Raw genomic sequence first — 22,574 nt, 5'->3', positions numbered from 1 at the left:
GTGAAGGAAAACATCGTGAGGAAACCGGACTAATCCCAATAAGGCCTAGTTTCCCCTCTGGGTGGAAGGTCAGATGGCAGTCGCTTTCGTAAAAACTAGTGCCTACGTCAAATCATGGGATTAGTTGTCAAGGGGACCCCAGGCTCCCATGAGCCGTGGCAAAATGCCGGGATAACGCGAGGAAGAAGAAGAGATCAGTAGGTTAGGTACAGATGTGTAGTGCATAATTATTTTCCATCGTATTTTTACGGAAACGAACTAACATGTCTTGCTATTTCAGCCAGCCTCGGTACAAAAAGTACTGAGGTTGACTGAAGTAGCATGACAAATACGAACGTTTCCGAGGAAATACGATGGAAAACGATTATGCACTAATTCTGTATCATTATCATCAGTACGGATATGATGGTAGTTGTTGCCTATGTGACAGCGGGTTAAAGACAGTGTCTGTCACTTTCAATCCCGTGGTCTTAAAAAGTGACGGAAATTTTGTCACGCGGATAATGTCATCCATGATAAGCCTGCCGTAGGGTTAGGACGGTCGGCTCTTTATCATTTGTCACCATGCCTGTCACGTTCTATCAAATATGTAAGTGCGAAAGTGACGCATGGCATGACAGGTGATAAAAATGCGACCATGATACCGCGTCAAATCAGTAAATTAATGATTCTACAGGTCCCTTCGGTGGCCGACCTTTTAGTGTTCATAAGTGAAGAAAATGAATGAACGAAGGTGTTGTGAAGTGAGTGAACGTTCTTACAGCGACCGATCGATGCCGACGTCGTTATTCGGACGACAGCCTTTGACGGGCCGCGTTCCGATACGCTCTACGAGGATTTTGATCAGTTCTAGTTTCTAGTAAATGAATGAAGGTATTGCGTAGTGAGTGAACGTTCTTACAGCGACCGATCGATGCCGACGTCGTTATTCGGACGACAGCCTTTGACGGGCCGCGTTCGGATACGCTCTACGAGGATTTTGATCAGTTCTAGTTTCTAGTAAATGAATGAAGGTATTGTGTAGTGAGTGAACGTTCTTACAGCGACCGATCGATGCCGACGTCGTTATTCGGACGACAGCCTTTGACGGGCCGCGTTCCGATACGCTCTACGAGGATTTTGATCAGTTCTAGTTTCTAGTAAATGAATGAAGGTATTGTGTAGTGAGTGAACGTTCTTACAGCGACCGATCGATGCCGACGTCGTTATTCGGACGACAGCCTTTGACAGGGCCGCGTTCGGATATGCCCTGCGACGATTTTGGAAAACTCTAAATAGATTTCATTTATTATTCACGAACACGGGACTTAATCGCGTATAATTAAGTTTTAACATTACCGAACAAACTGCATTTGGTCGTGTTTATCAACTTGAACGTTTTGCACACTGTTGATGTCACTCGGTTTCAATAGCTTCCCTAACTTTTCTACTATAGAAATGACGATCCGTAGATTTCATGCTGTCTACCCACTCTACCCAGTACCGTCTTTACCATAAGTGCACACGGGGCCCGTGCCCAAGGCTCCCATCCTCAGGGGGCCCCGAAGGACAGACAGTAACAGTATATTTGATTACTCATAATAAATAGAAGATCATAGTAGAAAAATGTTAGTTTAATTCGCTTTCTTTACTTTCCAAAAGAGCCCCAAATTCTTATGTGCCCAGGGGCCCCAGCATAGCTTAAGACGGCCCTGTGTCTACCAGGCCAAAATGTCCCCATGCACCATTATAACAAGCTTTTAAATTAAACAACACTTCTTTAAACAACGTTAGAAAACCATTTTAAATGGCAATAAATGGTTCTAATTGTATTTATGATGTGGAAGGACAAAAAACGTTCAAACACATTATTTACTTACTTTATCGGGTAAATTAAAGTAAATCATAATGTGGGAAAATTCAATCAATTAATACATGGAACAGATCGAAATTACCCCTTGAAGTAAGAACTCTTTGCTTTTCACACCGACCTGCAAATACTCGTACCTTTTAATAATAAATTACCCAAGGCGATGATTGCCGGTTGGACGACGGACTATTACTGTCACGTTGACGAGTTGCTGACAGTTTGGAAAAGCCACCGATCGATAGTGTTTCCAAAGTTTATGACGGTCTCACTAAGTTACACTTTTACATATTAACAGCAGAAAACTATTTAACGAGACTTATATTAGCTAGAAGAGTTAAAGGTTAATAAAAATAGGAATACCTACGTGTTTTCTTTGGGAAACTTTTATCATGTCATGACTACTTAAGTAAAGCCTGACCAAGTAATACATGATCATTGTCAAGAGGGCGCTGTTATTCTGTTATTCTCATGTAGGAATACCCTGACAGTTCAGTATATTATTTGAAAATTAGTTCCAGTGAAATTCCGCAACATGGCGCTTGATCATATATTACTGGTCAGGCTTTAAAATGCGACGGCCACAAAAGCCCTCGAACTAAGACCGCTATTCGTGGGGACATATCTGAACGGACTAGGTCAGTCTGACTGACGGAATGCACACAGACGCGCTGCAGTAAAGGTGACACAGCTACACATAGCGAGCTTTATACTGTAGACCAGGTACATAGGTACTGTGCTATAGCAAAGAGAATTTAGTATAGAGGCGGATTGTCAAAGTAAATTTTGTAGTCAGTACATTTACTGCCATCTTTCGACACACGGTTAACTCCACTAATAGAACGCCATTTGACTTTGATCCTTGTTCTTTAACAGATATATGTTTTTGTTAAATATCAAAAAGTGTCGCCATCTACACCAGTATAGGCCAAAGGTATGGCGCCATCTTTTCGAGCGATGGCATTTAATAGTGTCTGAATATGAACGTTCATTCAAAACTTTTTTTTTAGCCCGTTATAGTGTCCCACTGCTGGGCAAAGGCCTCTCCCCTTGATTTCCACAACTCCCGTTGTAGTGCTTTTTCCGGCCATTCAAAACTAGCCATACATATTTTAGGCAGCCTTAGCTTAGCTTATTAGCTTCTGTAGCAACCTTAGAATCCACCGATTGTCACAACTTCAAATAAGTTTATACCTACCCTAAGCTAACCAAACAATGAATATACATTCTTAACATCTATGACATAAGACTTATAACAACTTAACATATTATCACAATCCTTCGCGTGTAGGTAATAAACTCATTCAACTCAAAACGGTGTATATCTCATCAATTTTAAACGCATATAGGCCCTTTTAAATTGGAATTTAAGAATTATTCCAGTTGTTTCAATCGATAATGTATGCAAGTAATTAAGTACTGCAGAACTTCGCATTTGCATAGTCATCTTTCGGTTTAAAATGAGTTATGGGCATTCAGTCAGTTCTGCGCCGATCACGCCATGGCGACAGGTTGAATTTATGTACTTTCTGACTTCATTTGCAATCATGGAGAAACTTGCAATTATAAAATCAGTACTAACTACAACTTTTAATTTAACTTCACTTGTAAATATGTTTGTTTGGCACACATCATTCCTATCAGATTAGAAGGGGGTTGGCAATTGTCAATAGATGGCGCCGTCATAGTTTGCCCCTTTTTCTAAGAGATTTGGCTTTTTGGCTTTGCGGCTGCCTCGGTACTGCAGTGCGTCCGGCATGTTCGCTGATGCTCATGTGGACGGATTCCACGCGACACTGCGCAAGCGCTGCGCCGCCACGCTCCGCAGGGTGCGCGACAGCCGCCACAGTCTCCTGGCCGTTGTTGCTGACAGATGGGACAGTGACCTGATAAGGCACTGGTCCTCTCTGCATTTGTCATTAGTACCTAAGATAGTCATTTAAGTTTATTTTTAAGTTAACCTTAGCTATAAGTTTTTTAAATTGTTAAGATGTACTAACAAAATATGGACCATGTTTGTCTGAAATAAATGCATTTTATTTTATTTTATTTTTATTTTATTATTTTTTTTTTTTTAAGGGCTGGCAACAAGGACATAAAATTCCATTCAAAAAAAATTTACACTGGTTCTAGGGATTGACAGGGCAAGCTACGCTGGCGCCATCTGCCAAATACTTCGACCGGCCAACCCTATTAATGTCTGACGTCAAATTGTAGGTACTTGTAGGTACCTAGTGCATGTCAAAAATTTGCCGTTGAATCGATAACAAAATGTCCATTTCATTCATTTCATTTCATTTATTTATTTCTTTTACAATATGATATTGGCCAATGGCCTTGCCTGCTGAAAACAAATATGTACAACTTAGTGCTTTAAAAAACCGCCGTACCTGCAGAAGTTATTAAAAATTGAGGCTAACAATGCTAACGTCTACAAACACCTATAAGTAGGTACCTAAAGCTATTTGCCCTAGTTGCTCACAATAACCTAAATCAAGAATCCGCCAAAGAAACGCTGACAAATGATCCGTCAGCGCAACAATGGCGCGGTCGATACGTGGAGGTAAAATAAACAGCGAATTAAAACGACTATAATGACGGTAATGACAACCGTTTGTCGGTGACAATGGTGTCAGGCGCCGGGATTGACGCGTGACGCTGGCTACTACAGAAACTCGAAAGAGATATTCTCTGTTTATAAATAAATAAATATTATAGGGACATTCTTACACAAATTGACTAAGTCCTACGGTAAGCTCAAGAAAGCTTGTGTTGTGGGTACTCAGACAACGATATATATAATATACAAATACTTAATAAATACATAAAAAACACTCATGACTCAGGAACAAATATTTATGTTCATCACACAAATAAATGCCCTTATCGGGATTCGAACCCAGGACCATCGGCTTCACAGGCAGGGTCACTACCCACTAGGCCAGACCGGTCGTCGGTGTTTATAGTAATAACTACCACGCAACTTTATCAGTATCACAATGCATGGAAATAAAGGAAAAGTAGAAAAATTCCATGTCTCGGGCGAGATTCGAACTCGCGACTCCTTTGATACTAGCCCGCCGCGCTACCAACTGAGCTAATAAGAATTAGGCATTCTAAGTTTTGTGAGGGGTTTCTATGCATAGTGCTCTACTTAATCATGTTTAAATAAATTTTAAAACTACTTTCGACGTTTCCAGCGCGACATTGCATTCGTAGACCACGATGTAAGGTGTTCTTTCTTACATTATGATTAAAGTTTAAACCCCGTTTTAATTAGTTCAATTACAGACGAGAGTTAAAATAATTGTCGTCCCATCGAGTTGTAAGTGTTGTGACTACGGTAGGCGCCGCGGACAGGCGGATTATTAATGACGTCACCTCGGGACCGTCCCGGCTGTGTCACCCTAACCTGGTGACCCGATAGCTGTCGTTGGATGAAAAGTTTTTGTCATCACATCAAAGTGTTTGTAAAATTAATTGATTGTAAATAAGATGTACAAAATCTTATGATATTTTTTGTGTAGACAGATCTAGATGGCGCTGACCGACTCCGTACATCATACGGTAACTTTGGTTGTCAAATGTTGACTTTTGACAAGGGCTTCTACGATCAATCACTTTTGTTACTTCTTTTGTTGCTGTTATTTAAAGGCACCTAATTAGTAAAATTCCATGTAGAATGAAATAACGTTTACGTTTTGACTTTTGTTTTCAGATGCTGTCACCACGAGATGACGAAGATGACGACAGCCATCTTTGCATCAGATGCAACACCACCATCATTGGGCTCGACAACTACGTCAAGCACAGAAAAGAACGATGCACTAAATCCAAACCCCAACCGAAAGTTGAAATACCTATCGATCCTTTAGAACCCACTTATAACCTTGGAGCAGACGTATTCTTTCAGTCTTTAGAGCTTCAAAGCAGTGTCAAAAAGACTTCCCTATCACGACTGACTCCGCCGATAGCGATTACTAAAGCCAGCTTAGATAGAAAGAATGTTCTAGTAGTTGCATCAACTTCTAGTGACTTACGGACCATGAGTCCAGTGGAAAGTAATTTCAGGGGTGGTGACTGGATTGGTGGACACAGTTTAAGAATAGGCAGCAATGAGGACAACCAGACTAAATTAATAAATGCCGTAGCCAGTATAAGTGGTGCTGTAAAGAAGGAAGCGCCAACATCCTCTTACAGTATTGGACCTTTTATCGATTTCAAACCTGATGACGAATCTGATGAGTCAGACGATTCTGAAGATGAAGATGAAGAGGAACCGCCATCGGGTGGCAAATGGAAACCTCCTCCAAACTATACAGGGGGCAAATGGAGACCGGCATCTCCAGAGCATGAGGAATGGGTGATCAGAGATGAGCAGGAACATACTGGAGGAAAATGGAGACCGATCATGGCTGATGCTAATGACAGAGATGAAGATTATGATGCTCCACCACCAGGACATACTAAAGGGAAATGGGTACCAGGAGCCCATGAGAAATCGCACATCATGCAAACGACTATACAGTTGAAAGGATCTGTTCAATATTGGTGTGGTCCGTGTAATAGAAGATTAGGTTCTAGAGCGATTTATGAGAAGCATTTATTGTCTAAATTACACATGAAGAAAGTGCTGCCTGAGAACGAACTGGAGTTCTCAGGACATTTGCAGCCATTGAGGAGTACTGTTGAACAAAGCAGTCGCAAATTGAGATCGGTTAGCAAACCTGAATCAACGAAAAGTATTCTCCGAACGGAACTCGAAAAGAAGAAAAAGAGAAAACGTAAATTACGCTTCGTCAACTGTCCTGGCTGCAAATCGAGGGTCCGGCAGCATTTGATGGGAAAGCATTTAATATCCCATTACCATTTCCGAAAAGCTTCAAGAGTACAAAACCAGGTATATCGTCAGCTAATTCTGAGCAACCTTGACGTCATAGTCCACCAATCTCCTTTCCAATGCAGCCCTTGTAAGTTCTACACGAACTGGTTGCCAAACTTCATGCAGCATTGGTCTTCGGAAGAACATAGCCTGATAACATCATCCATGGATGGTCGACATTGGTGCTCCTTTTGTAAATTCGAATGTGAAACGTCAATGGATATGCTGCTACATCTATCTAGCGCTGATCATAGTGAAGTTGTAGCGGTTATCAACAGATCCATGCCAATAATTATTAGAAAGAAAAGTATTCTTAAATGCGAGACCTGTTACAGAGAGTTTCGCTACAACGCTGAGATTAGGCGGCACTGTCAATTGACAGGGCATCAATTGACGTATACAGCTACAGATGAATATCAAGAGCTACACAATTGCCAGCAATGTGCAGTGAAGTTTAAATCTTCTCTAACTCTGGCTGCTCACTTAAAGTCCGTTCATAAGCAGAAAACGCACCTGTGCTTGGTATGTTCTCGAACCTTCTGTTCAGCAGATGAAGCTAAGCAACACAGAAACACTTCGGAGCATAGACTGAGAAGGAGGGCTAATATGAAAGCACGTGGCTTGCCTGTGAAAGAAGTGAGTAAGAAATGCCCGTATTGCATTGAGAAGAAAGTTGTTTTGTCTAATGTTTTAGAGCTGAAAGACCATATTAGAAGGATGCATCCTAATAACAAAAAGAAGTAAGTAATTTTAAAGGTTCTACTTTTTTACTCATGCGACCTATTTGGCAATCTGGGTTTCGTGTATGGAACTGGCACTGACACTGCCAGACACAAAATCAACTAAGCCGGTTGTTAATAAATGTCGATAAAACTTTACCTAAAATAAATAAGGTATTGGAGAAAAATCCAATCCTTGCTACTGCTGGTTTGAATTGTCAGACCATAGATAAGTTAACTTCATCGTCAAGTCTTCTTTTTAATCGTATTCTTCATCACTGAAGGTTAAAGGAAAGAAAATCGAAATAAGGATAGTTTCCTTGAAAAAAAATCCTCCTCCTCCGGCCTCCTTCAGGCCGTTAATACGGAAAAAATAGTGATTTAAATATTTTTTTATGTACATTCACGTCATTCACCTAACCATTATTTTCCAGATGTCCAAAATGCGGCATGTCCTTCATACTCCCCCAGGAAGTGACCCGCCACATCCGCTCCAACGCCTGCCAGTTCCGTAACTGGCTACCCCCCACTTCTAACCACCAGCTTTGGAACTGTAGCCAATGTCTGTTCACCACGGACTCCCAAGCTGAATGCTTCTTCCATGAGGTCTTACATACGGTTCCAGTCAAGGAAGTTCAAACAATCGCTGACCAGGAGAAAATTATCCTAAAATACAGGTGTTTTTTTTTGTAAAACTAGCTGTGGAACTGCTTTTTCACTGCCAGGTGGAATGCTTTTTTTGAGGTTTTTTGAGGCTTTTTGAGGTTTTACTCATAGTTCTAGTTAACGAAATACAGAGAATTGATAATCAAGAGAAGATTAACTGTACAATTATGTCTTTTTTTAATTAAGAAAGAGTTACTATTATAAACGGACGAAAGGAAGGGAGCTTGCAACTTAAGCGATTTACCGATAAATAGGTTGCGTATTTCACGAGTTACTGTACTCGAGAACGTACCGTACCGTACGTACGTATCAACCTATTGTTTCTTTTCAGTTGCCCATTATGCCCCAAAAACTTCAGCAAATCCTCCCTCCGCCACCACCTCCGTCAGCACACTTGCGAACGCCCCTTCATCTGCAAGGCCTGCGGCGCCAACTTCACGAGGAAATCCAGCCTTGTCAACCATGTCCAGAAAGAGCATGACACGCAGAAAGTGGTGAAAGAAGAGATGCAATGCGGGAGGTGTAAGAAGAAGTTTCCAAGCGAGTAAGTAATAAGTATTAGACCTTACCTTTTTTGAAGACCTTAGCGAATCGAGCGCTAGAAATGGCTTTGGACAGAGAAGCATTTATTTATTATTTTAAAACAATTTAAACATTCCACTCACTTGCACGCGAACTCATTTCGAATTCGAACCTAGAAATGAGTCCTCGCGGACGTTCACTACGAAACAGGTCAAAACCTGCACAATGCGCACCTGAAAAACCGAAATGTAGTTCCGCCGGCCGAATACGGGTCACTCTCCCATGCTAAATTAATACGGAAACGCCTATGTCTTAATAGTACATTACCGTAGACTGGGGTGACTTTGGAAAATTTGAGGTTACTTTGATAAATTTAAAACGGTCATAGAATTACCATTATTCATTATTTACTGAAAATGGTTCTGTAACTAGTTAGATTACTATATAATATATTAATATTCACCTACTGTAAAAAAATCTCGCAGAAATATATATTATGGCTTAAAAACTAGAATTTTAAAGTCGCCCCTGAATTTGAAAGGCACCCCGGTCAATGGTACGATAAAAGTGCGAAAAGTAGGAAATTCGCAACGAGTGGCAATAAATTGAAACACGACCGAAGGGAGTGTTTTAAATCGACACGAGTTGCGGATTACCTTTTCGCACGTGTATTGTACAACGTTGTACAGTACATATATATGTCCCTTTATATTTTTGACATAAGCACGTATTGCCTTTAATCCCGCCCTAGGGCGGTAAAGTAGTACCATAGGTACTGTAAGTGTTTAAAGTGTTATTTCTTGTATTTGAGTTGATCTGTGGATTTGTTCGGAATTTAAATTCTATAAGTATTCTTACTGGAATTTGTAAGAACACTTCCAAAAATTATCTTGTAATATTTTACACTAATATGGTAATGGTAATTTGATAACTTCGCCGAAACAATATGCAGACTACGTCGACACATCGATAGCGACATCTAATCTACGCGCAGAGCCATCTATCGGAGATGTTATAACTAAAGATCGGGCTTACAACTATAGTTCGTTTTTTTAGGATTAGAAATAAGGTAAACAATCTTGATGTGTCTTTTAATTGAAAAACACATTTTAAAAATAAGTTACGGCAAATATGTAACAAATATGAATCTAATACGATCATTTATATTCTTCTGCTTTCATAAGTAATAGTTACTGATTTTTAAAAAGCGTTTTTCAATTAAAAGACATGTCAAGATCGTTTACCTTCTTTCAAGTTCTTTCTAATGCTAAAAAAAACGAACTATAGGATTGCCAATTAGGAAATGTATGTATGTATGTTGGCTTTTTTTGGGTCAATATTTTTTTTATGTTTATTCCTTAAGTATATTTCGACATGTAAACCATATAATGTAGTTATATAACTGGCGCGTTCATTTATCAAGGTGCCGTAGGATCTATGAAAATGTTAAAATGAAAAAACCTATTTCATATCCATACTTAATATTATTATAAAAGGAAGTCTGTTTGTCTGTCTGTCTCGTGAAAGGTCTTCACGCGTAAACCGCTGAACCGATTTAGATGAAATTTGGTATAGATATTGTTTGAGTCCCGAGGAAGGATATAGGATAGTTTTTATCCCAGAAATGATCTCTTAAAGGGGTCGAATTTTGTATGGGAACTTAACAACAACTGCATTACAAACTTTGTCGATAGGAACTGTCCCGCCCGCGCGGTGTAGCACCGGCGCTGGTGCACGATTTAGTTGAAATTTGGTATAGAGATATAATAGTTTGATTCCCGGGGAAGGACAAAGGGTAGATTTCATTCAAGAAATCACCCTTTAAGGGGGTGAAAGGGGAGGTCATGTTTGTATGGGGAATGAAAAAAACACAGATTGAATAAAATAATAGCTACTTACCTAAATTACTAATTCTACGCTGACAAAGTCGCGGGCAAAAGGTAGTTTAATTATAGGCCAATCAAATTAGATCCAAAAAAACGTTATGAGGAATCAATTCCCAGCAAGCTAGAAATCATTTTAATACCTTCATTAGGTCCTAAATTCGTATAATCCGAGTTTGCTCCATCCCAGGAGGTGTGGATAAATTTTAGGCGCCTTGGGAGATACATTGTCATAGTGACATTAAGTCCGCCTTGATGCATCAATGTCATAGTGAAAACTTGTCAAAAACCGGGCAAGTGCGAGTCGGACTCGCGCACGAAGGGTTCCGTACCATAATGCAAAAAAAAAAAACGAAAAAAAAGCAACAAAAAAACGGTCACCCATCCAAGTACTGACCACTCCCGACGTTGCTTAACTTTGGTCAAAAATCACGTTTGTTGTATGGGAGCCCCATTTAAATCTTTATTTTATTCTGTTTTTAGTATTTGTTGTTATAGCGGCAACAGAAATACATCATCTGTGAAAATTTCAACTGTCTAGCTATCACGGTTCGTGAGATACAGCCTGGTGACAGACAGACGGACGGACGGACGGACGGACAGACGGACAGACGGACAGACGGACAGACGGACGGACGGACGGACAGCGGAGTCTTAGTAATAGGGTCCCGTTTTACCCTTTGGGTACGGAACCCTAAAAATGCCTAATAGTATGTACAAGTTACTCTATGGTTTACTACGTGCACTAGTGCTCCACTCTGGCGGCAGAACATTGCAGTAATACTCCCCATTCCGATCAAAACTATGCATAATTATTTTCTATTAATTCTATAATATAATTTACACCAACAAATTCCATTTCCCAGTTTAGAAACCTTAATATTTTCGTCATACACGTGTTAAACTCACAAATCGCGTTGTCATGAACAAAGTAAAGGAAATAAATGATACACGCCACCGATTTGCAATACCGACATATTTACAAAAAAAGTCCTATGCACCCTTCATTGATCAAACCAAAATCAACCATAATAGCTAAGAAATGAAGTTGAAAATGGGTTGGATATTGTATGGCGGTTGGTTGTTTTGAAATCGGTATGTGCGCAGGATGCACCGTGTCACACGTCACACAACTCCTTCACACATATCGGGAAACATTCATAATTTGATGGTTGATCATTCTTGGGTATACGGGAGATGGATACAGTAGGTCGGTTTGTAAGGAAAATGAAACTGTGGGTTTTCCCAATTTTTCTTTAAGTACACGTATCGGGACACATTCAATGGTTGATCATTCTGGTGGCTATGGGAGATGAGTGCGTCGTGAGTAGGTCGACTTTAAAGTGAAATTGTGGAAACTATGAGCGATTATTTTTAGACTTTTTCTACACATACCTAATGGGAAATCCTTTATAACTTGATGGTTGACCATAATGACCATTCTTGTGTACTGTAAGATTGGTATGGAAAGTCAATCTGAAAGAATTTGTGAGAGATTAGGGCTTTTGATAGTCGCACCGGATAGGTTTCACGTGTAAGGTGGTGGTACTGGTGCTCAACGCGGTCCCAGTACATGTCATCTTGAAACTTAAGTCATTGTCAATAGAGGTGACAGCAGGGTGTCATCTATTGGGCATTAGGATGTCGAGCACTATTACCACCACCTTATAATATGTAGGTTCTTTTTGTATGCGATGTAGGAGGCAAACTATAACAGACGAGTCGCCTGATGGTAAGCAATTAGCGTCGCCTATCGACAATAGCAACACCAGTAATTCCGCCATTCCACAATTTAGCAGTGCAAAAGAGGAAGTTTCTGGAGAAACGCACAGTTGAGGACTGCTATAGGTACTATAACCGTCTAATCAGTGGCGGATTTGCAGTCTTTGCCGCCCTAGGCCCCAGGCCCTGTAGCCGCCCCCCTTTCTCAGCATCAGCACCCATCATATGTGGTATTATCTATGAAAAGGGACCTTATTGTCGATGGCGCTTACGACACTAACATCGATGAGCACTAAACGTAGTAGTTTAAAATTGGTGATTCTGGCCCATTTTAGTTATTTTGATTTCCAATTTAGCAATTAAGTTTCTTTGATTACCACCACCATATTTACAGACTTTTACAAGGATTTCATGCATTATTTTCTAGTATATATAACTTCAGTCCTTGAACTACGTTATTGCTTGTCAGAAACACGACGGCTCATTATTTTCTCGATAGAATCTTAAGTTGAAAACATGCCTAACACTGTCTTTATTTCCTTATGTTAGAAGTACTAGGACGAAAATGTATATGAAACTTACTTCTTTAAGTAAATCTTCATTATTGCTTGTCCTTTTATCGATAGTATCGATACGTTAATTTTTTCATTCATCATTTGATGAATTCAACATTTTGCCTACTAAATTACACCCTACGCGGCAATACCTTGCGCCTATTCCTCACGCCAGTACGCCCGTGACCACTGTCAGCGTCGGACCTGTGCTAGTTTAGCGGACGTTTCATAAAATGGGTAATCACAGTATAAATATGCAAATATGTTATACACACAATGTTTTTCAACATACTTACGAAGAAAAGCAAAATAATTCTTAAATACGGTGACATTTCAGACATTCGTCCGTCATATTGTCATTTTATAACAAGTTGGGCAGCAAAGGCACACACCCATCTAACCAATCCGGAATTCAGTCACGAATGATAAATTGTGTAAACATATTTTAAAAGGCTATAAAATTAATCAAATTGAATAATTTAGACTGGTCACATTTTTGTAAAAATCGATTTCTACTGGCAAAACATATTACTTTTTGGCAACCGGGTTTTTTAACCTAATTAGACCCCGCTGAATCCGAATTTGCCGGTTGCTTGATCGAATTCTTGACTGGAAGTGAGATATGTGATATTAAAGGTCCCTTTTTTTAGTTTTTCGTAAATAACTCGTAAACGGTGGCCAATATAAAAAAAATGAACTAATAATCTACACAAAATTTTCAATAAAAAAGATTCAGTACATTTTTAGCAGGGATCAATATTTAAAAAGATAATAAAGAGGGAAAGTTAATTATAATAAATTCTAAGGTTCCTTGTTTTTATTTTTTTGTTAATAATTTGAAAAGTATGACTCATAGCAAAAACAAATCTTACACATAAATCATCATCATCATCATCATCTCAGCCATAAGACGTCCACTGCTGAACATAGGCCTCCCCCTTGGACCTCCATATGTGCCGGTTGGAAGCGACCCGCATCCAGCGTCTTCCGGCGACCTTAAGAAGATCGTCTGTCCATCTTGTGGGTGGACGTCCTACGCTGCGCTTGCTAGTCCGTGGTCTCTACTCGAGCACATTTCGACCCCATCGGCCATCTTCTCTGCGTGCAATGTGGCCTGCCCATTGCCACTTCAGCTTGCTAATCCGGTGGGCTATGTCGGTGACTTTAGTTCGTCTACGGATCTCCTCATTTCTGATTCGATCACGTAGAGAAACTCCGAGCATAGCCCTCTCCATAGCTCGTTGAGCGACTTTGAGTTTTGAGATGAGGCCGATAGTGAAAGACCACGTTTCGGAGCCGTAAGTCATCACTGGTAGCACACATTGAGTAAAGACTTTCGTCTTGAGGCACTGAGGTATGTCGGACGAAAAGACATTACGTAGTTTCCCGAACGCTGCCCAACCGAGTTGGATTCGGCGGTTGACCTCTTTCTCGAAGTTGGACGTACCTAATTGGACTACTTGTCCTAGGTAGATGTACGAGTCAACAACTTCGAGTACCGAGTTCCCAACAGAGACTGGGATGGGCACAACATTGGCATTTGACATAAGTTTCGTCTTGTCCATGTTCATTTTCAAGCCCACCCGTTGTGAAACTCGGTTGAGGTCATCGAGCATCATGCTGAGTTCCTCCATCGACTTTGCCATGACTACGATATCGTCGGCAAACCGAAGGTGAGTGATGTATTCGCCGTTGATGTTGATGCCAAGTAGACATGCGCGAAACAGTGCTTCAAAAAGAAATGCTATATCACATCACTTTTTCGAACACGTAATATTACACTGAGATATCACATCACTCATCACTCGAAACATGACCCGAACGTGAAACAGCGCGCGGGCGCGCGCGAGATGGCCACATTACAGCTATCTCCTACATTACGCAGCGCATCTACAGCACTCTAGTGATTCTAGGGCGTCTCGTATCCGTATCGGCGATCGATCTATTAATTACGTGTTGCGTTTTGTCACCGCTATGTGAATGATTGTTTGTTAATTCTTAAAAATCATAAATAATGTAATTACTAATTATGTATGTAAGATTCGGAGCAAAAAGAATAGATAGTATAGAGGGGTCCTGTCTAGGGCTTGCAAATATTCGAAACTTTCAGGTATTCGAATAATTATTCGAATATTTTAAAAAAATAAGAAAAGGAACGAAAAATCGGTTTATTATCGTTTTATTCAAAAGCTTTTTTCACATATTGCTAAAATTAATGATATTTTGCAGAAATCCACTTATTGACTAGATTTTATCATCCTACTCTGAAATACCCACGTTTATAAAAGCAAGTAAGTACCTAAAACGCAAAAATTAGACATTTTCAATATTTCTTGATAAAACTTTTTATTATAAATGCGTCGTTGCGTGAATTAATATAACTTTAACCATCCAAACACGTATGTAAGAGAGAAAACATTTTAGGAGGTAATCACTAATCATTTTCTGATTTAAATTAACTTCTTGTCGTTAAGAAGCCTGTAAAATGGCCTTTAATTCCATTGTATTTTGAATCTTTATTGACTTTATTAGTCTTGGCAAGTTTAGTTTTGATTCCTAATGGTCGGCTGTTATATAATAAGTTATATAATTGGTATTGGAATATTTAAGGGAAAAAGTTGGCTGACTACGGGGTGGATTATTCGTTAGCTAAAGGTGCATAGTTCGGTAGGTTTGGTATGATCAAATTTGTGAATTGCGATAAAGGGCAAGGTTTAGACTTCGAATATTCGCTTAAGGTACGCTTTTACTCAATAAAGAAAATGACCCTTTATCTTAAAACTTACGTAAAGTTACTTGTACCTAGAAAAAGCATTAGCCGCACCGTAATAAAACATACTTTTTGATTTCGTTTCCTTTGAAATTGAGTTAGGTTCTTAGGTTTAACTGTATTCATGAAGCCTATTGAGAGGAATACAGTAAAAACATTATTTCCTTCGCATTTGGGTACCTTTGGGTACATACGGTTCCTCATTCACTGTTAATACCCGGCAAAATACACAGAAACTGTAACTATAACGGATGAAAATAGATTTTACCTAGTAATAAAAAATATTCGAATATTCGAAACCTGAGCGGCCGAATATTCGAATATCAAAACAGGTCGAATATTCGACATATTCGAATATTCGAATTGCAAGCCCTAGTCCTGTCATTGTAAATTTTGTAGTCACTGTAAATTTACTGCCATCTATCGACACACGGCTAAAACTCAAAATTAAAACGTATAAAGTTATCAAAAAATGTATATATATGGATAAATGATTTTATTATTTTTATATCATTTTGATCCATGTTCATTCACTGATATCTATGTGTTAAAATTGTTAAATATGAAACGGTGTCGTCACGCCATCTAGCTGAGGATAGGCTAAAGGTGTGTGCGGCATCTATTCGAGAATGACTTTTACTTGAATTCCGAGGCACGTTTTTTCCTTAGACTTTATTCGTCTTATACGAAGTTACATATGTCTTTGATTCGGAGGTAGATATCTAGATATACCTGCATTCAAATTGATTTCCCTTCATACTTTACCAAAACAAAATGGAATTCCAGGCTTAGGACTGCCAAACTTCGATAATTATTTAAGAAATATGAATTAAAAGTAGAATAAAATATACGTCTATTATATACGTAAACTAAATGCGAAGTTTGGTGTATTTAGAAATCAACTTCATTTATATAATACATTATTTACAATATTTACATGTTTCTTTTTCTACAATTTACATTATATGTACACTATATACCTACACAAATCGAATATCTACAGTCAGTCTCAATCACAATTAAATTACGGGATAAATAAGTAATAACTCGTACTTCGTTTACCGCGAACCGCGAAAGTCAACCAAACATTTCACAACAATAATAAAGAACGGTTTTGTTTTCGTCAAATTCAAAATCTCAAATAAATTACTCGATTTAGCCACGTCCTTCTCGTACTATAAGAAAACATTTTAAGCTCTACGTGGACGCATTAGAGTTTTAAATCTATTGCAGATGCAGCAAATCTTATTCGTAAGAATATTAGTGAAATTTGCGACAACTTAAACGCACCGCGACGATCGGCCGAGCGGACCGATCCGAATTATTCCGAAGATAGCCGAAAGCATCGCAGAGCGAGAGCGAGCGAGCACTGAGTGCGAGTGCGAGCGAGATAACAAAGCAATGAAGGCATGGCGAACAAACATGACACTATCACAAGTGGCATTACACATTACGCGCTCTGTGAGTAGACTTGAACTGACTATTCATATCGGCGCGTCAATCTGTGTGGAATTGAATCTATTTCGCGCGCTTCGGCCGGGCCGGTCGTTGGCGCTCGCGCGGCTCGCGTGATGCGTGATGTTTGAAGTACTGGTTGATTTCGCGAAGTGATACGTGATGCCATAGTACGCGTTCGAGAGATATCTCATTTGTGATATTACGAGCATTACTTACACATGTCTAATGCCAAGTCCTTCCCATTCCAGGAGCTTGAAGGCGTCTTCCATTACGGCAGTAAACAGTTTCGGAGAGATAACGTCTCCATGGAATCGCCCTCGTGCTCTGCTCCTGTACTCGGACCGACATGGTGGCGTTATTATACAAACACTTCAACACTTCGATGTACCGATAGTCAATATGGCATCGCTGAAGAGACTCAAGCACCGCCCATGTTTCCACCGAATCGAAGGCTTTCTCATAGTCCACAAACGCTAAGCATAATGGCAAGTTATACTCTTAGGTCTTCTGTATAACTTGCCGCAACGTATGGATGTGGTCTATGGTACTATAGCCTTTTCGGAAACCGGCTTGTTCGGGAGGCTGGAAGTCATCAAGTCTGTGTTCGAGACGGTTCGTGATGACCCTTGAAAACAGCTTATAGACATGGCTCAGAAGCGTGATGGGTCTGTAGTTCTTCAATAGGTTGTTATCACCTTTTTTGAAGAACAGCACCACCTCGCCTCTATTCCATGTTTCAGGCGTTATGCCCTCGGACAAGGCGGAATTAAAGAGCTTCTGGAGGACTTTAAGTACCGGTGTTCCACCCGCTCTCAGAAGCTCTGAAGTGATTTCGTCTTTGCCCGGCGCCTTGTTGTTCTTAAGCTGCTTCAGGGCCATCCTAATCTCGTACAGACTGATGTCCGAGATATCTTCGGTATAATGTCGGGACAGCTTGGCTCTTGGATCTCCTACCAAGCTGTCAACGGGCTTTGCGATCGAAGTGTATAACTGTCCATAGAACCTCTCGATCTCACCTAAAACCTCCGCTTTGCTCGACGCTATGCTGCCATCTTCCCGTTTCAGCTTTGTCAGCTGGCTTTGCCCAATAGACCCTTGCTTTGCTTGCGTTGCTTTGTCCTTTGCGAACACTTTGGAGCCTTGGTTTCGCTCAATAGTCTCTTTAATACGGTTAGTATTAAAGAGACGCAGATCATGTCGCAAGGACTTAGATATACGTCTATTGAGCTGCCTATATGACTCCGCGTCATCGGGAGACTGCAACTGTAGCGAGCGTCGTTCAGCCATGAGGTTTAAGGTTTGCTCGGTCAATTTCTGAGGTCTATCTTTACGGCGGGGTCTAAAAAACTTAGACCCTACTGTGTGGACAGTTTCCACTAGCCCGTCGTTGATTTCGTCCACTGAAGCCAAGTTCTCTAGGCAAGCAAAGCGGTTAGAGAGCTCGAGTTGAAAGCTTTCGGGGTTTTGAATATGGGCTCGAGTAGGTCGGAGCGTAGACTTCATCAGGCTGGACCTTTCAAGTTTAATATTGATATTCAGTGTGCCTCTTACGATTCGGTGATCACTACCGGTCTTTACCCTGTTGATCACACATAAATAATAAACATAAAATTTCCTACAAGAAACATGTAGAACACTTTTCGCTAGGATCAATATTTAAAAAGACAAAGCAGCCGGTAAGTTAATTACAATCAATTTTAAAGTCCCTTTTTAGTTTTTTGTAAATAACTCGTAAACGGTGTCCCATAGCAAAATAGGTTTTATGAATAAATAATCTTCATAAAATTTCCTGCAAAAAACATCTGAACACTTTTCTCTAGGATCAATATTTAAAACGATATTAAAGGAAGAAAGTTCATTACAATCAATTCACATGTCACTTTTTTTAGTTTTTAGGGACCTCAAAAGGAAAAAACGGAACCCTTATAGGATCACTCGTGCGACTGTCTGTCTGTCTGTCCGTCTGTCACAGCCCATTTTCTTCAAAAGTACTGGACCAATTAAGTTGAAATTTGGTACACACATGTAAATTCGTGACCCAAAGACGGACATCTTACGTAAACAAATGAATTTTAAACATGGAGGCCACTTTTTAGCCAAGGGGGGTTAGTTAACATTAAGAACCTATTTTGCTATGGGCCACCGTTTACGAGTCATTTACGAAAAACTTAAAATAAGGACCTGGAAATTGATTATAATTAACTTATCCCCTTAAATACCTCATTAAATATTGATCGTAGCGAAAAAGTGTACAAAACCTTTTTTGTGAACAATTTTATGTTCAATATTTATGTATAATATTTTTTGCAACTGCCCCCGTTGCAACCGTTTACGAGTTATTTACGAAAAAAAAGCGACCTGTGAACTGATTGTGATTAACTTTCTTCCTTTAATATCGTTTTAAATATTGATCCTAGAGAAAAGTGTTCAGATGTTTTTTGCAGAAAATTTTATGGAGATTATTTATTCATAAAAACCTATTGTGCTATGGGACACCGTTTACGAGTTATTTACAAAAAACTAAAAAGGGACTTTAAAATTGATTATAATTGACTTACCGGATGCTTTGTCTTTTTAAATATTGATCCTAGCGAAAAGTGTTCTACAAGTTTCTTGTAGGAAATTTTATGTTTATTATTTGCGTAAAATTTGTTTTTGCTATGAGTCATACTTTTCAAATTATTAACGAAAAAATAAAAACAAGGAACCTTAGAATTTATTATAATTAACTTTCCCTCTTTATTATCTTTTTAAATATTGATCCCTGCTAAAAATGTACTAAATCTTTTTTTATTGAAAATGTTGTGTCGATTATTAACGTTTAACAATTTTTTTTATATTGGCCACCGTTTACGAGTTATTTACGAAAAACTAAAAAAAGAGACCTTCAAAAAGTGATTATAATTAACTTTCCCGCCTTAATATCTCTTTGAATATTGATCCTAGCGAAAAATTGTACGGAATCTTTCTTGTAGGCAATTTTATGCAGATTACTTATGTTTAAGAAAATTTTTGCTATGCGCCACCGTTTAAGAGTTATTTACGAAAAACTAAAAAAAAGGGACCTTTAATATCAACTATCTCACTTCCAGTCAAGAATTCGATCAATCAACCGGCAATTTCGGATTCAGCGGGGTCTAATTAGGTTAAAAAACCCGGTTGCCAAAAAATAATATGTTTTGCCAGTCGAAATCGATTTTTACAAAAACATGATCAGTCAAGTATACACTCATATTGTATACATATAATTAATAATTATTTAGGTACACTCACCGACCTCACCGTCTTACCTACCATTTTTAGGGTTCCCTACCCAAAGGGTAAAACGGAACCCTATTAGTAAGACTCCGCTGTCCGTCCGTTCGTCCGTCCGTCTGTCAGCAGGCTGTATCTCACGAACCGTGATAGCTAGACAGTTGAAATTTTCACAGATGATGTATTTCTGTTGCCGCTATAACAACAAATACTAAAAAGTACGGAACCCTCGGTGGGCTCAGTGGGCGAGTCCGACTCGCGCTTGTCCGGTTTTTAATTTCATTAAGTACTCATCAAAATTCGAATTTACTAATAAATCTTTTTCAATATTAATTGCCGAACTAAAAATCCCGGAACTGACGATTCAGAATACCGATGTCGTCAGAATAAGGACGTAGACGTGCTGCGCGGGAATGGTGCGGTGCGCCGCGCGGGGCGCCCGCCTGCCCGTTCTACCACTCGTCTGCTTCACCCCCTTGAAAACGTAAAACTCGAGTATAAGAGCGCCTTAAATATTCTATACACTTTTTCGCTAGGATCAATCTTCTTCTCCTTCAACCTAGCGTTTTAGCTAAGCGTCCGGTCTTCAGCATCCTCTGGTGTGAGTAGATTTTAAGTAGATTACTTATGTATCAGAACATTTTTTGGTACAGGCCACCGTTTACGAGTTATTTACAAAAAATATTAACAATTGATCATATTTAACTTTTTACCTTAAATATTTTTTTAAATACTGATCCTAGCGAAAAAGTGTATAGCATATTTAATGTAGACAATTTTACGCAGATTACTTATGTATCAGAACATTTTTGCTACAGGTCACCGTTTACGAGTTATTTATAAAAAACTACAAAGGGACCTTTAAACCCGATGACTGATAAGTTCATCAGCGTCACATAACATAAATTGACCTCCGCATTGGATAGACAGCAACATTGAATGTTCCAGTAATCAAAGAAACTTAATTGCTAAATTGGAAATCAAAATAACTAAAATGGGCCAGAATCCCCAATTTTAAACTACTACGTTTTGTGCTCATCGATGTTAGTGTCGTAAGCGCCATCGACAATAAGGTCCCTTTTCATAGATAATACCACATATTGACTACATTTAGGTCAGGCAACAAAAAGGTATAGAGGGAAATGCTTGGGACGCATTTTTAACTTAGTAACTTTGTTTGGACTCGTAGGCCCTTGAGCGGGCGGGAGTAGGGGGTTTGAAGGTCCCATTTTTCGGTTTTTCGCTTATAATATCTCAGAAACTATGCGTCCTTGTGACATGATCATTATGCAAAATTAAAGCTGATTAAATTTGCTACAAGTTTGATACAGTCGAGTTTTTCGACCGGTAAGTACCTAGCTTGTTTAGTTTTTGAGATATCCGCTCTTGAACGTCTGTAATTTTGCATTACATTTCCTACAATTATTATTATTGTGTTCACGGTGCTCACGAGGAAAGGAACCCGAAAGATTTTAACAGTTTATTGGGTAGTTTTATTTATTACTAATCATATTTAAAGAGTAAAATGTCCTTTCAACTTTGACGTATGACTCCACACTTCGCGCCAAGATGGCTGAAAAGCGTTAGCTGATCGAGTTAAACTGTCATTTATCTACAGGGCCCTCGACACTCGTGCGCGAATCGCGGAGCGAAGCCGCGAACGCGAGTGTTGCGTCGATTTCGCAGATTGTTCACGCCTTCGCGCGTTCGCGCGAACTAGCAAGACTTCACGTTACACACTATTCTGACTTGCTCCGTTGACGCGGGCCGAAAAACCGACTAAAAACGGGGAACAAGACGCGAAGGCGTAAACAATCTTCGCGCCGCGATTCGCGCACAAGTGTGGAGAGCCCTGTAGATAAATGACAGTTAAACTCGATCAGCTGATGCTTTTCAGCCATCTTGGCGCGACCGAAACTGCGAAATCACAAAGATATCGAAAAACTTGACTGAGTAAAACTTGGAGCAAAAATCAGCTTTGATTTTGGATAATGATCATGCCGTTAGAACGCATAGTTTCCGAGATATAAGTGCAAAATCGAAAAATGGGACCTTCAAACTCCCCTCTTCCCCCGGCCTTAGGGCTACTGCCGGGGACTTTTGATTCACCTCCTAACTAGTACAAACAAAGTTACGAAGTCAAAAATTGTGTTCCAAGCATTTCCCTCTATGCCTTTTTTTGAGAATTCGTTGCCTGGCCTAATTTTGAGTTAGGTATTTCTTGTTATCATCAGCGAATTTTTTGTGAGAATTTGCCGCCCCCAATATCTCGCCGCCCTAGGCCCGGGCCTACTGTG

General features: G+C 39.6%; 1 protein-coding gene and 1 long non-coding RNA gene across 2 annotated transcripts in view; both read left to right on the top strand.

Annotated features, from left to right (window-relative positions):
* LOC134793036 (uncharacterized) overlaps positions 1–22,574 on the top strand; it is an 814,647-nt gene that overhangs the window by 61,632 nt on the left and 730,441 nt on the right. The window lies entirely within an intron of this gene.
* Positions 1–22,574, top strand: part of LOC134793006 (zinc finger protein 91) — a 56,880-nt gene that overhangs the window by 26,692 nt on the left and 7,614 nt on the right. The window contains exons 2-4 of the mRNA XM_063764521.1: positions 5,565–7,468; positions 7,882–8,124; positions 8,445–8,657. Of these exons, the coding sequence (XP_063620591.1) occupies positions 5,565–7,468; positions 7,882–8,124; positions 8,445–8,657 (2,360 nt within the window). The remainder of the gene's footprint in view (positions 1–5,564; positions 7,469–7,881; positions 8,125–8,444; positions 8,658–22,574) is intronic.

Source organism: Cydia splendana, chromosome 8 (assembly GCF_910591565.1).
Source record: "Cydia splendana chromosome 8, ilCydSple1.2, whole genome shotgun sequence".
Lineage (NCBI taxonomy): Eukaryota > Metazoa > Arthropoda > Insecta > Lepidoptera > Tortricidae > Cydia > Cydia splendana.
Note: the sequence above shows the minus strand (reverse complement) of the source record. Positions and strands in the feature narration are given on the sequence as shown.